The sequence below is a fragment of the Marmota flaviventris genome, chromosome 9, assembly GCF_047511675.1.
Source record: "Marmota flaviventris isolate mMarFla1 chromosome 9, mMarFla1.hap1, whole genome shotgun sequence".
NCBI lineage: Eukaryota > Metazoa > Chordata > Mammalia > Rodentia > Sciuridae > Marmota > Marmota flaviventris.
In genome coordinates this window covers 93477550-93491316 of record NC_092506.1, presented here as the reverse complement: position 1 = coordinate 93491316, position 13767 = coordinate 93477550, and the positions used below count along the sequence as shown (strand labels likewise).

Here is a 13767-nt window from a genome sequence, read left to right as displayed (position 1 = left end):
AGAGGAGATTCTATTGAGGCAGTGATAAAATGGGAGCAAAATACACAGCCTCTTCCTCCTGTCCTCTGGTCTTACATTAGCGCTTCCCATTTAGCAAAGCCAGCCAAAGCTAGCTGACATGAGCCTGGGAAACCTTGCCAGTATGGAATAGGCTTCCTGTCATACAGAAGAATGAAGAATGGATTTGAGGGCATGCAGGACAAGAACAGGCACACCCCCAACAGATCAAGAGCCACTCGTTCTATTCACCTTTATATCACAAAAACATAAAAGATATTTGATAAGCATTTACAGAAGTGCAACTGTGAGTATGATATTCCCCTTTGTCTACAAAATAATACCTGTACTCATAACTGACATTTACAGTTTTTCATGGTCCTTAACTATTTTTTTGGTTGTATCTCCAACTAACTGTTCCTTTTCATATACTTTGTGGTGCATCCAAACTGGGCCTTTTCCCAAAATAAGCTCTGCATATACACTTCATATCATCGTATTCAGGACCCTTCACCCTTCAGGATTCACCTCTTCTTTGAAGCATTGCATAGTTTTCCCCCAAGCCTGGTAATAATTTCCCTAACCCTTATCTTCTCATAAAGTAATTCAGCCCTATTTTCTTGTTGCTTTTGCTTTGCATTGCACTTTTATGTGGTGCTGAGGATCGAACCCAGGGCCTCACAGGCGCTGGGCAAGCGCTCTCTACTGCTGAGCCACAATCCCAGCCCGTGCATTACACTTCCTTGTGTATGTAACTTCTGGCTTTTTATGGATCATAACATTTATAGATTAAGACCTGTCTCTCTTTTTTGCAGATCTAGTAGTACAAGGCACTATTAAGTCTTGAGAATCATTTACATTTTCAAGAACATAAAACCACCAATTTCCCTGGGGAATTATTATAGTATGTGAAGGAGATATTTTTACATATATGGCTTTACTATTTTTTCCTTTGGACTCCTCTCTTTTTATCTTTCCCTCTTTACAAATAGGAAGAAGTCCAACTCTTGGCATTTCGATTCCTTAAATCCCTTGATACAGTTAATATTTTTCTTTCCATCACCTGTTTGAGAATTGGTTGCAATCAGTTACTTGATAAATAAGCATACTTTAGGCACATAAACTGGTCATTTAAGTGTAATAACTATGAATTTCAACTATTTCCTGAATTATTTTGGAACCTGTAGAACAAAAATAAAATATATCACATATAATCTAAAATGGGAGCTTGAGGTTGCTGATAGTTGGGCGTGTTATTAAGAGAAGACCACATAAAAACAAACTAATATATCCACCTAACACTAAAGATACATAAATAAATAAATATTTTTTTTAAAAAAAGAGAAGATAGGGGCTGGGGGTATAGCTCAGTTGGTAGAATACTTGGCTCGAAAGCCCAAGGCCCTGAGTTCAATCCCAGCACCAAAAAAAAAAAAGAGAGAGAAGTAGTAATCTAGCCTTTTAGCAGCTTTTTCTCAAGTGTGTGTTATACAGGCTTGTACTGTCTTATGATATACCATGAATTATCTGATCTGTGATTATTCTTTTCCCAACATTTACTGGTCAAGTGACCATGTTTTCCTGTAAATATGGCTAACTATATCACTGTGTTCTGTATAGGATTTGTTTCTCAAACTGTTTCACTATAACAGCCCATAAGGATTAATATTATTAGACTTTTTTCAACAATTCCCCCTCCCCACATGAAGTTTTAATGTTATGACTATATTGTATATCTGTTCATACATTTTATAAATATGATTTATGCATAAAAACAAAATTTTTCTTATTCCTTCCCCCCCCAGAATCAGTTTTCACCCCATTAGGGTGATATCACTCTTTGAGAATGCCTAGTCTTGGGGAAAGAAAATTTATTTAATTAGATTTTATACTACCACCTGTTGGATGTAGTAAGTAACCAGATACATCTGGGGTGATAAGTGCTTTTGGAACTTTCCACCATGGGGGGAAAAAACTGTTTATTTGGCATTTTCAATCTAAATCTTGAAACATGAAGAGAATGTTCCAACTGCCCTAATTCCAGGGTGATTCCAGTGGTTTGTAGATACTTTAAATTTCTATGTTCATGAAATTCTAGTAGCAACTGACTCATTTAGTCCAAATAATATACCTGGCAGAATGCCATTCACAACTGACTATATTTCAAAAATCAAAAGGAAAGTACCAACTACACCTGACTATCGTTTCACAAAAAGGAAAAAATACCAATTTGTGGGGGTTTTTTTCTCCTTTAGTTGTTGATAGACCTTTATTTTATTTATTTATGTGCGGTGCTGAGAACCAAACCCAGTGCTTCATACATGCCAGGCAAGTGCACTACTGCTGAGCCTCAGCCCCAGCCCCAAAATTTTTATTTAATTTATGTAATTTTACATCTGCCTTGTGATCTTCAACCATGGGTGTATTAAAGTAATCATACCTGAAATAAATGTTTCTTCAGGTTTCATGCTCCGAAGCACATTGTCTTCAGGCTTTTATTTGTATATTTGTTTCTCCTTATAGCATTAGTTAGAGGAAAATCTGATTCATCAACTACAAGTAGAAAGTGGTGAGTTGAGTCTCAAGTCAGTTAGGGCAGTGCCTAAAATGGGATGCCTTTTCTTTGCCCTTTCCTTTTTAAAACCCTCATGTGTAATGAGTTTGTAGGCCATCTTATTAGGTTTTTTTTTTTTTTTTTTTTTACAACTATGACAAGATTAAAAATATAGTTTCAGGTGAAGAGAACAGAACCTGATAATTTTTTTTTCACAATAACTTTTTTATGTAGTGCTGAGTGAGATCAAACCCAGTGCTTCATACACATTAGACAAGTGCTGTACCACTGAGCCATAACCCTTCTTTAAAGTTGAAAGAAACCTTAGAAATATTTTCTTTAGTAGCTAATAAAAATGTGTTGACTTTTATAACAACACTGAAAAAAGTTTCCTACAAAGACAAGTACAATATTTGCCAACCATAGCTAGTCATAGTTTCACAAATAAAAAGAATGAAAAATACCAGTTATCTTTAATTCATGTAATTTCATATCTGCATTGTGATCTTCAATGATGGAAATGCTAACGTAGTGGTATCTGAAATATAGGTTTCTTCAGGTAAAGAATGATCATGTATTAAAAAGATCAATTTGGCTGGACATGGTTGCACAGCCTATAATCCCAGAGGCTCAGGAGGATCACAAGTTCAAAGCCAGATTCAGCAACCTAGGAAGGCCCTAAAGCAACTTAGGCTCTATCTCTAAATAAAATATTTCAAAAAGGGCTGGGGATGTGCTCCCTGGTTAGTTCAATCCCCTGTACCAAAAATAAAATAAAATATGTGTGTGTTTGTGTGTGTGTGTGTCTGAAAGAGATGGGACAGCAAGACTTATATAAGGCCAAAGAGGAAATTAGGAAGTAAAGCTTCATACAGCATATTAAGAATTTAGAATTCTATTTTTCATTTGGATATATAATTCACTTTAAACAAAATGGAAAACAATAATCACCACTAATTTCAAAACATTTGCATAACTCCAAAAAGAAACCCCACACTGCTAATAGTCACTCCTAATTTCCCCCTTTTGCCTTTTGTTATTCTCTGGCAAACACTAACCTGCTTTCTGTGTATGTGTGTGTATATATATATATATATATATATATATATATATATATATATATATATATATATATTTGGATTTGTTGTTTCTGGACAGTGCATCTAAGTGAAATGTAATATGTGGCTATTTGTGTCTGACATCTATCTCTTGGCATGTTTTCAAGATTGCTCTGTTGTTACAGGTGCTAGTACTTTGTCCTAGTGTATATAAATTGATAACTCTGGTTGTGGTTTTGATTTTGTTTTCCCACTAACAATTGCGTATCTTTTCATGTGCTTATTCACAATTCATGTATCTTTGGAGAAAGATCCTTATTCAAATCTTTTGTCCACTTCTTAATTAAATTATCTTTTTATCATTGTCCTGTCAGTTCACCATATATTTGGTTTCTAGTCACTTGTTAGATAATATGATAATATAATCTGCTAATACTTTCTTCCTTTTTATCAGTTGTCTTTTCACTTTCTTGATAAAATTCTTGGAAGCAGAAGTTTTAAATTATAAGATTTTTTTTCCTTTTGTTGCTGTGTTTTAGTTGTATGTAAACAACAACTAAAATGATTGGGAAATCGTTGCCCAATACAAGTTACAGAACTTTTACCTTTTTTTTCTTAAGAGTTTTAGGTTTTATGTTTAGCTCTTTGGTTCATTTTGAGTTAAATTTTGAATAAGGGATAAGGTAAAGGTTCAAATTCATTCTTTTGCATATGGATATATAATTGTTCTGGTGCCAGTTGTTAACTTCTATTTATTTTTTCCCCTAATATCTTGGCACCCTTTTTAAAAATCAATTGATCATTTATGTCTGAATTCTCAATTCTGTTCTATTAACTATATGTCTATTCTTATACTATTACCACATTATCTTGACCAGTGTAATTTTGTAGTAAGTTTTGATACAGGTAACTGAGTGCTTCACCTTTTTGCTAGTTTACAGTATTATTTGGGTCCCTTGTATTTCCTAGTGTATTTTAGGATCAACTTGTCCATTTCTGTACAAAAGGGATTTGAAGTTTCAATATGAATTATGTTGGATGTATAGATTAATTTTGCAAGTATTGACTTTTTAACACTATTAAGTTTTACAATCCATTAACATATCCTTTGATTTGGGGCTTCTTTAATTGCTTTCAGTGTTTTTTAATCTTTAGTATACAAGTCTTATACTCCTTTTGTTCAGTTTACTGCTAAGGCTCGTATACTTTTTGATGCTATAATAAATTAAATTCTTTGATTTATTGTTCATTGCAAGCATACAGAAATATAGTTTTTTTTTTTATATATATTCATTTTGTATACTACAACTTGATTGAAGTTGTCATCTCTAATTGTGCTGGTTCTTTAGGATTTTTCCACATAAAACATCAGGGGGCGCACACCTGTAATCCCAGTGGCTTGGGAGGTGGAGACAGGAGGATTGGGAGTTCAAAGCCAGCTTCAGCAATGGCGAAACACTAAGCAACTCAGTGAGACCCTATCTCTAAATAAAATACAAAATAGGGCTGGGGGTGTGGCTCAGTGATTAAGTGCCCCTGAGTTCAATCCTCTATAGCAAAAAAAAAAAAAATCGGGTCGTCTGCAGATAGGGATAGCTTGACTTTGTCTTTTCAAATCAAGATTTTTTTTTTTTTAGTTATCAGTGGGCACAACATCTTTGTTTGTAGGTGGTGCTGAGGATCGAACCCGGGCCGCAAGCATTCCAGGCGAGCGCACTACCGCTTGAGCCACATCCCCAGCCCAAGATTTTTTTTTTAATTTCAATTTCTTTACTATTTATCCTAAATAGCTAGAACTTCCAATATAATGTTGTATATAAATATCTAGAGTGGACTTCATTGTCTTGTCCCTGATCTTACAGGAAAACTTAGGATTCTTTTTTTTTTTTAATTAGTTGTTCATGGACCTTTATTTATAAGAATCAAACCTAGTGCCTCATACATGCTAGGCGAGTACTCTACCACTAAGCCACAACCCCAGCCCAAGTTTTGGTTCTTTACCATTGAATATGTTAGGTGTGAGTTTTTCATAGATTCCTCTATCAAGTTGAGGAAATTTCATTCTATTCCTACTGTTTTATCATGAAAGGGTGTTAAATTTTGTCAAATTGTTTTTCTGCATATATTGGAGGAATAACTTAGTTAAATTTGTGAAGGATTAATTTTAATTCCTGTTTTAGTGTTTCATAGAATTCACCAACAAGGTCATTTGTTTCTGGGTTTTGTGAGCGTTTTCTTTATTACAAATTCTTGTTATAGATCTGTTCAGATTTTCTGCTTTTTGATTAAGTGTCAGTAGGTTATGTATTTCTAGGAATTATCCATTTCACCTATATTGTCTAAAGCGTTGGCATACAATTTTATAATATTCCTTTGCAATCTTATTTATTTCCAAAATGTAGTATATGTCTATATTCCCCCTATATTCCCCTTTTACATTCCTGATCTTAGTAATTTGAGTTGTCTCTCTTTTTTTGTGTGAATCTAGCTAAAAATTTTTAAATTTTTTTTTAGTTTCACATAACCAGCTTTTAAGTTCATTGACTTTTTTTTCTGTTTTTCTTACATCCATTTATTTCTACTCTAGTATTTCCTATTTCCTTCCTTCTGCTTGCTATGGGTTTAGTTTGCTGTTTTTCTAATTTACTAAGGTATAAGATTAGCTTATTAGTATTTTTCATCTTTTTTCATACAGATGCTTACATTTATAAATTTTCTACCACCCACTGCATGTCTAAGTTTTGGTACATTGTGTTTTTCTTTTATCTCAATATATTTTGCACTTCCCTTTTCATTTCTTCTCTGACCTTTTTATTAGAAGGATATTGTTTACTTTCTACATATTTGTGAATTTTGATAATTGGTTTCTAATTTTATTCCATTGTGGTCAGAGAGCATATTCTGTATGACTTTTTAAATTAGGACAAAGAGATAGTCCTAATATGTGGTCCATCCTGGATGTTGCATGTGCACATGAGAAAAGAGGTGTTTTGTGTTATTATTAAGTGTTCTATATATGTTTATGAGGTCTGGTTAATTTACAGTGTTGTTCTCTTTCCTTGCTGATCTTCTGCCTATTTCTAATTACTATTAAAAGCATGCTATAGTGAAATCTCCAACTTGTATTGTTTAATTGTGTCTTTCTCCTACCACTTTTGTCAATTCTTGCTTTATGCTTTGTGTGTATGTGTGTGTGTGTGGGGGGGGGGGTGTCCTGTTAAGTACATGTGTGTTTGCAATTGTAATTTTTTGATGGATTGACCCATTTATCATTGTCTTAGTAATAGTATTTGTCTTGATTTACTCTTTGATATTAACATAATTTATCCAGTTCTTATTTGGTTACTGTCTAGATGGTATATTCCCCCACTCCAGTGCTTGGGATTGAACACAAAGCTTTATGCATGCTACCCATATGCTCTACCACTGAGCTATATCTCTAGATCTCCATCTTTTTACTTTGAACCTATGTGTTATTGCATCTAAAGTATATGTTATCCGCAGCATATAAAGTTAGATCATGTTTTTCATCCATTTTGTCAATTTCTGCTTTTTTGTTCTTTCTTCTTGGGATTGAACCCAGGGACTTTGACCACTGAACTAAATCCCCAACCCTTTTTATTTTTTGAGACAGAGTCTTGCTAAGTTGCTTAGGACCTTGCCATGTTCTGAGGCTGCTGTCAAACTTGAAATTCTCCTGTCTCCCAAAACACTGGGATTATAGGCATTTGCTCTTGTGCCCGGCAATCTCTTGGTTGAAGTGTTTAAATTTAAAATTTATTGTGGGCTGGGGATATGGCTCAAGTGGTAGCGTGCTTGACTGGCATGCATGAAGCACTGGGTAAAGTAAAAATGAAGTAAAGATGTTGTGTCCACCTAAAGCTAAAGAATAAATATTTTTTAAAAATTTATTATAATTACTGATAAGGGATGATTATGTCAGCCATTTTGCTATTTGTTGTCTGTGACCTATGTCTTTGTTATTTTATTCCTTTATTAAGGCCTGTTTGGTATCAAATAAGTACTTTCAATTTACTATTTTAATTCCTTATTTTTTTTAAGTTCTTTTAGTTGTTGCCTTGGGGATTATAATTAATATTATGTTAAAACCAACTTTATTTTAAAGTTATGAGCATTTTTGTGTGTGTGTGTGTGTGTGTTGCAATCATTTATTTTTAAGCCAATTTGGTACCACATAATACACAGATACACACAAACATACATAAAAATACAGACAGAACAGATTTTATAGCTTTCATCTAGATGTACCATTTGCCAAGTTACTTTTAAAAACTTATTTGTTGATATGATGACTATAGTCCTAAACAGTCTTCAGTCTTAAATCTATACTTAAAAATTGCATCTCAGAAACAGAGAAATTAATTTAAACATCACTGAGGAAATATTAGGCAAGTGAAAGCCAAAGTATTAATGGTAGGGCTGGTTATTCATAGTTAAATATGTTTTCCTCTTTTAAGAGCTCATCAATACAGGTAGAGACCCTTATAAATGGAAATTTCTTTTATAAAGAATTAGGGAAAAAATCACCAGTGGGCTAGATGACCAAGAAACAGAAAAGAAAGTGTCTCTCATAGTGAGAGCAATAAAGACAAGTTCTCTTGTTAGAGTTTGCATAGACCAGGTATTTGGCACCTATCCGGAGGGGATAAAAATGTTAAAGCCATCCATTAAACCAAGTGAACACCATATTTAGAATTTTAGAAACCAAAATTTGTCTGTCACAAATGTCTTTGTGTGGCAATGAGCAGTAGATTGAGGACATAGACCCAGGGGAAGCCTATACAGTTGGGGATGTTTAGTTGGCCACTTTTCCAACCATGAGGTAGATCTGTGTCAACCATTACCACTGTTATCTCTTTCCTTTCCCAGTGTATTTGAGAGTTAATCCTTGATTAGTTGGGCTTTGAGTAAAAATAGTAAGAACAAAAGGGAGAGGGGCTCTGGTTGAATAAAACAAAATCAAAACAAAATTAATTTAGTTGCATAGGAAACCAGAGATAGATTTTCCAGAAAAACCATGAGTTGGGGGCAGGGGTGTTAAAATAAATATGATTATTCTGGTAAAGGAACACATGTAATATCTATCAGAGGAGTGTACTTTGGATTAGATTACAGTCAGTCCGGATATTTAAAGAATGTGGGAGCCCATGATATCCAGGGAGAGGGTGGACCTCAGGAAAAGGTTCTCAAGAAAAAGAAAAACTTGTAAAACAGCCATTTATATTCCACAGTAGCTTGGATTTAGAGGTAATTTGGTGTCAAATCTGGTGCAGTTTCTTACCCAGCTTGCATTCCAGACACAAGCCTTGGAGGGTGAGTTTATCAGGCAGGCAGCTGAGGAATGAGGAAAACTGCCATTTTGAGCATGGGAGGCAAAGGGTATTAAATAGAGCATTTTGACCCAGAGATGGAGGGTACCTTAGTTATGTTTTAGAGTTCCCACCACATTGAGCCTTATATGAGGTTCCATGAAGTTTTGTTAGTCCGGAGATAAAGATGAGATAGTAAGAGGAAGAGATAGAGATCTTTACCCTAATGGGTACTGGCCTTTAATTTCTACAAGGGTGTTATCCATCTTAAAAAATCTTCTAATTTCGAGTTAATGAGTTTTATCCCCCAAAGACCAAGAATGAAAGCCTCAATCTTAGTCCAAAGGGCTATAGCATCTGAGTTCCAATCAGGAGATCTTTGGTATTTACTGGAGTGTGTTCTAGCTAAAAGCTAATCAATTACCTCAAGATATTTTTTTCTGTAGTCACCAAGAATGTGAGGTGAATAGAAGGTCAGGAAAGGCTGAACAGAGAAAGTAACCAGAAAAGAATTGGGGTTACCAAAAAGAACTGGGTGTTGGACACAAATGTTACAGGGCAGAGGCCCACCATGAAGTTGAAGCAGTGTGAAGACACCACTGTAAGTATGTTGTGGGTCAGGATGTATGGAGAAGGGTTGGTGAACTGTTTCCTCTGGTGGGCAATATTGAGGGGTTGTTGATGTTCCCCTTGAGAGACATGAGAATGGTTTAACAATGAGTCATCTAAATATCTGGGTTTGGAATGTTTACCTTGTAGGCTCCTTATGAGGTCTTGTTTTTGCATAGGATTAGATTTTGATATAAGGCTATGAAGGCTTGGACATGGGGTACTGCTGACAACTTGTTTTATTTCCTGCAGATGAGGTCTATATGCAAGATGGTATCACAATATTTGGGTTCTGTTTAGGGGCTTCGTATATTTAGTTGTAGATGGACATAATATCTTTATTTATTTATTTTCATGTGGTACTGAGGATCAAATCCAGTGCCTCACTTGTTGGAGGCGGGCACTATACCAGTACTGAACTATAGCTCCAGCCCCAGGGGCTATTGTTTTAAATCCCCTAAATTATGTTGGAGCTTGGGGGTATTACAATAGAAAATGACTCTTTGTCCCTCAGAATGTGAGGGCCAAAGAGTTCCTAGTGATAATGGATATTGCTGAGCAGAGTCTTATGGAACAGAGGTGGTCCCTACCATGTAGGCTCTTTTGAAAAAGAGAAGAGTTTTAGGTCCTGGAATCAGAACCCTAAATTCTGCCTCAGGCATCCCTCTTGCGAATTAAGAATCTTGTGTTTTGATATTTCCCATGCATTCCTATAGAAATCCTACAATTGACCTTTGTGGCCAGATTATCTCTGACCCCTATGTTGAGCTTACTCCATTTCTTTTGAGTTGCTATGAGCAGGACCTAGAGCCTGTTAACCAATTTGGGGATACATTTTGGAGTATACCTCTCTCCACTTTAGTTTTGTTCCCTTCCAAGGGCTGTATCCTCTGAATCCAAAGGAACTCCTGGATGTTTTCCTCTGCTTTTTGGAAATTCTGTCTTTCCCTGTGATATTTAGTCTCCCTACTCATAAAACCAAAAAAGAACCCATACAGCCCTATCTGTGAGGGACTGTCTGTTCAATAGCATTTTAGTTACCTAGATCCTGTTTTTGTAGTCTAATTAAACCCAAAAAGGAGAAGGCTGGTTTAGCCTCTGTTTATTTTGGCTGATGGTCGAAGACATTAGTAATAACCACAGTAACAGACCCCATCCCTCACAGGGAGGGAGTTTTGGACTAACATTGCAAAAAGGACAGTAGGTGTTTTAGAGGAGGTAAAGCCCACAGGTGGTAGGAGGAGAAAACCAAGAATGGAGAACTGTTGGAATGCCTACAAAGCAGAGAAACATTCAATAACATTGAACTCTCGTCTAGTTAATTTCCTTTTGTAGAAGCCAAAGAGTTGGGGGTAATTGGATGATTGATTATACAATGTGCCTGCATTGGTGAGCTTTGTCTGTGTCTGGCACAAACTAAGTCTAATTGCAGTTCACTACCAGATTATCCTGTCATGGGAGTCTTCAAGTAGCAGAAGTCCTAGTGACTTTTAACAACCCAACATGTTCCTACTACGAGTAGGAGCTCGTAGAGTGAGAGCTCTGACATGACATTATGAGCAAGTAATGTGATTGAGAAATGAAGAATACACAGGCTCATCAGGAAGTACAAAACAAACAATGAAACCAAAAGTCCCAGCTCGCTGATTACATATTTGTGCCACCATACCCAGCCTGGATAGAGAATTCTTCAGTTTTTTTCTATCATGCTTTTAAATATCATCTCACTATCTATCGCCTATGTGGTTTCTGATGAAAACTCAACTGTTAAAAATCAACTGTTAATCATATTAGGATACCTTGTATGTGAAAAGTCATACTGTATTCTTTCAAGATTTTCTTTCTTTTTATGTTCATACTTTATTTGTCTAGGTAGAGATTTCTTTGAAGTTATCTTATTTGGAATTTGTTGAGCATCCTTTATGTGGAGATTGTTTTTCCTCATATTTGGGAAGTTATTTCTTCAAATATTCTTTTTACACTTTCTGTCACTTCTCTCATTCTGAAATTATTAATATGCTTATATTGGTACACTTTATGGTGTCCCACAGGTCTCTGAGACTCTATACAGTTTTCATCATTCTTTTTTTTATTTTCATTCCATAGACCAGATAATTGCAATTAATTTATGCATAAGCATTTTGTTTCTTACATATTCTAAAATCTGCTGTTGTGCCTCTTCTCATGTATTTTTCATTTGTTATACTTTTCAACTCCAGATAAGTGTTTTTGTTTGTTTGTTTTGTGTGGTGCTGGGGATCAAACCCGGGACCTTTCACATGTGAGGCAAGCACTCTACCAACTGAGCTACATCCCCAGCCCCTATTTCATTCTTTTTTACAATGTATATTTCTTCATTGATATTTACTGTTCGATAAGATAGTATTCTCAAATTTCCTAAGCATGGTTTCTGAAACTATTTGAAAATGACTCAATGTCTTAAGTCCCATATCTGGGCTTCCTTGGCTGCTGTTTTTATTAACTGCTTTTTTTTTAAATTTGCTTATTTATGTAAGTTTTCATTCTTCTGATTGTACATGATGTAGAATCATACCAGTCATGTAAAGATATATGCACCTAGGGTATTAATTATTAATGTCCGATTTCTTCTACTATCCTTCTTACCTCCATACTCCCTCCCCTCCCTTTACTTCCTTCTCTCTACTCTAAAGTACCTTTATTCTTCCCTAGCCCCACCTACACACACCCCTTTTTGTGAATTAGCATCTGCATATCAGAAAACATTCAGCCTTTAGTTTGGGGGGATTGGCTTATTTTGCTTAGCATGATATTCTCTAGCTCCATCCATTTACTGGCAAATGCCATAATTTCATTATTCTTTAAGGCTGAGTAATATTCCATTGGATATCATTAGGCAGAGAGTGAAGCATATAGTTAAATAGTTTTGACAAAAAGTAAAAGATGACATTTTTTTATCCATTCATCTGCTGAAGGGCACCTAGATTGTTTCCATAGTTTAGCTGTTATTAACTTTTTATTAGACATTGATTTTCTTAAATGTTGGGAACAGATAACTTCCATTGTTCCTAAGGGGGTGTCCGTGTGTGTTTTGGGGCCATGTTTATTAAAAATACATGTATATTAAAAATACAGCCCAGCACTTGACAACTCTTAGCCTTTATGTGTTACAGATCTTGTAACTTGTGAGGCTTTCAGTCCCAAAATGTATAAATTAAAAGTTGGGGCTGGGGTTGTGGCTCAGTGGTAGAGTGCTCGTTTACCTAACACACATGAGGCACTGGGTTCAAACCTCAGCACCACGGAAAAATTAAATAAAGATATTATGTCCACCTACAACTAAAAAAATAAATATTAAAAAAAGTTTAAGGATTTTCTGTCTGATCTTTCATGAAGAGTAGATAAGTCTTCTGTTTGCTTTTTCAGTTAAATCACTAGGCAGAGAGTGAAACATACTTAAGCAATTTTGACAGAATGTAGGTGTTTTTATAATATAGCAAGTGAATTGTATATCATCTCCTGGCCTAGGTGTTATAAAGTAGAAGAACTTATTTAAAATTTCTGCATTGGATTTCCTAGATTCCTAACTGTGAAGTAATTACACTTTGTCAGGCACCTCATTTTACAAGCTTAGCTAAAATTGTTCCTATAAAAAAAGCTACCAGGGGCTGGGGATGTGGCTTAAGCGGTAGCGTGCTCGCCTGGCATGCGTAAGGCCCGGGTTGGATCCTCAGCACCACATACAAACAAAGATGTTGTGTCTGCCAAAAAACTAAAAAAAAATAAATAAATATTTAAAAAAAAAAAAACTACCAATATGGTCTATCAGCTACACTTTGTATTATAGCACAACATAGTGTTTCCAGGCAAGTCTGCAGAATACCAGCACATTCTACCTCACTCCTTTTATGTATTGGTACTTACTCTGGTGTTTTCAATAATAGCATTTTTACCAAAAGTATAGAATGTATTGAAAGTACCTAAAGTTTTATTTTTTTATTTAGGTTACTTACAACAAGAAAACCTCACTTCTACCTGCCAGACCTTTATTTTGGAAAGTTCAAATTTAAAAGAATATGCAGAACACTGTACAGATGAAGGTTTTATCCCAGCCTGCTTACTGGTGAGTTACTTGTTCCTTAATGGAAATATTTCTTCCTTGACCAACATGAGAGACAATAAACACAGTCTTTCAGCTCTTCAAAGTCAGGTGCCATGACACACAAATATAGTCCCAGCT

The 13767-nt window shown here is 35.3% G+C and overlaps 1 protein-coding gene across 2 annotated transcripts in view; it reads left to right on the top strand.

The window, feature by feature from the left end:
- Npat (nuclear protein, coactivator of histone transcription) overlaps window positions 1-13767 on the top strand; it is a 50621-nt gene that overhangs the window by 3759 nt on the left and 33095 nt on the right. For both annotated transcript variants that reach the window (XM_071616671.1, XM_027930730.2), the window contains exon 2: window positions 13532-13650. In XM_071616671.1, coding sequence (XP_071472772.1) covers window positions 13532-13650 — 119 coding nt within the window. The remainder of the gene's footprint in view (window positions 1-13531; window positions 13651-13767) is intronic.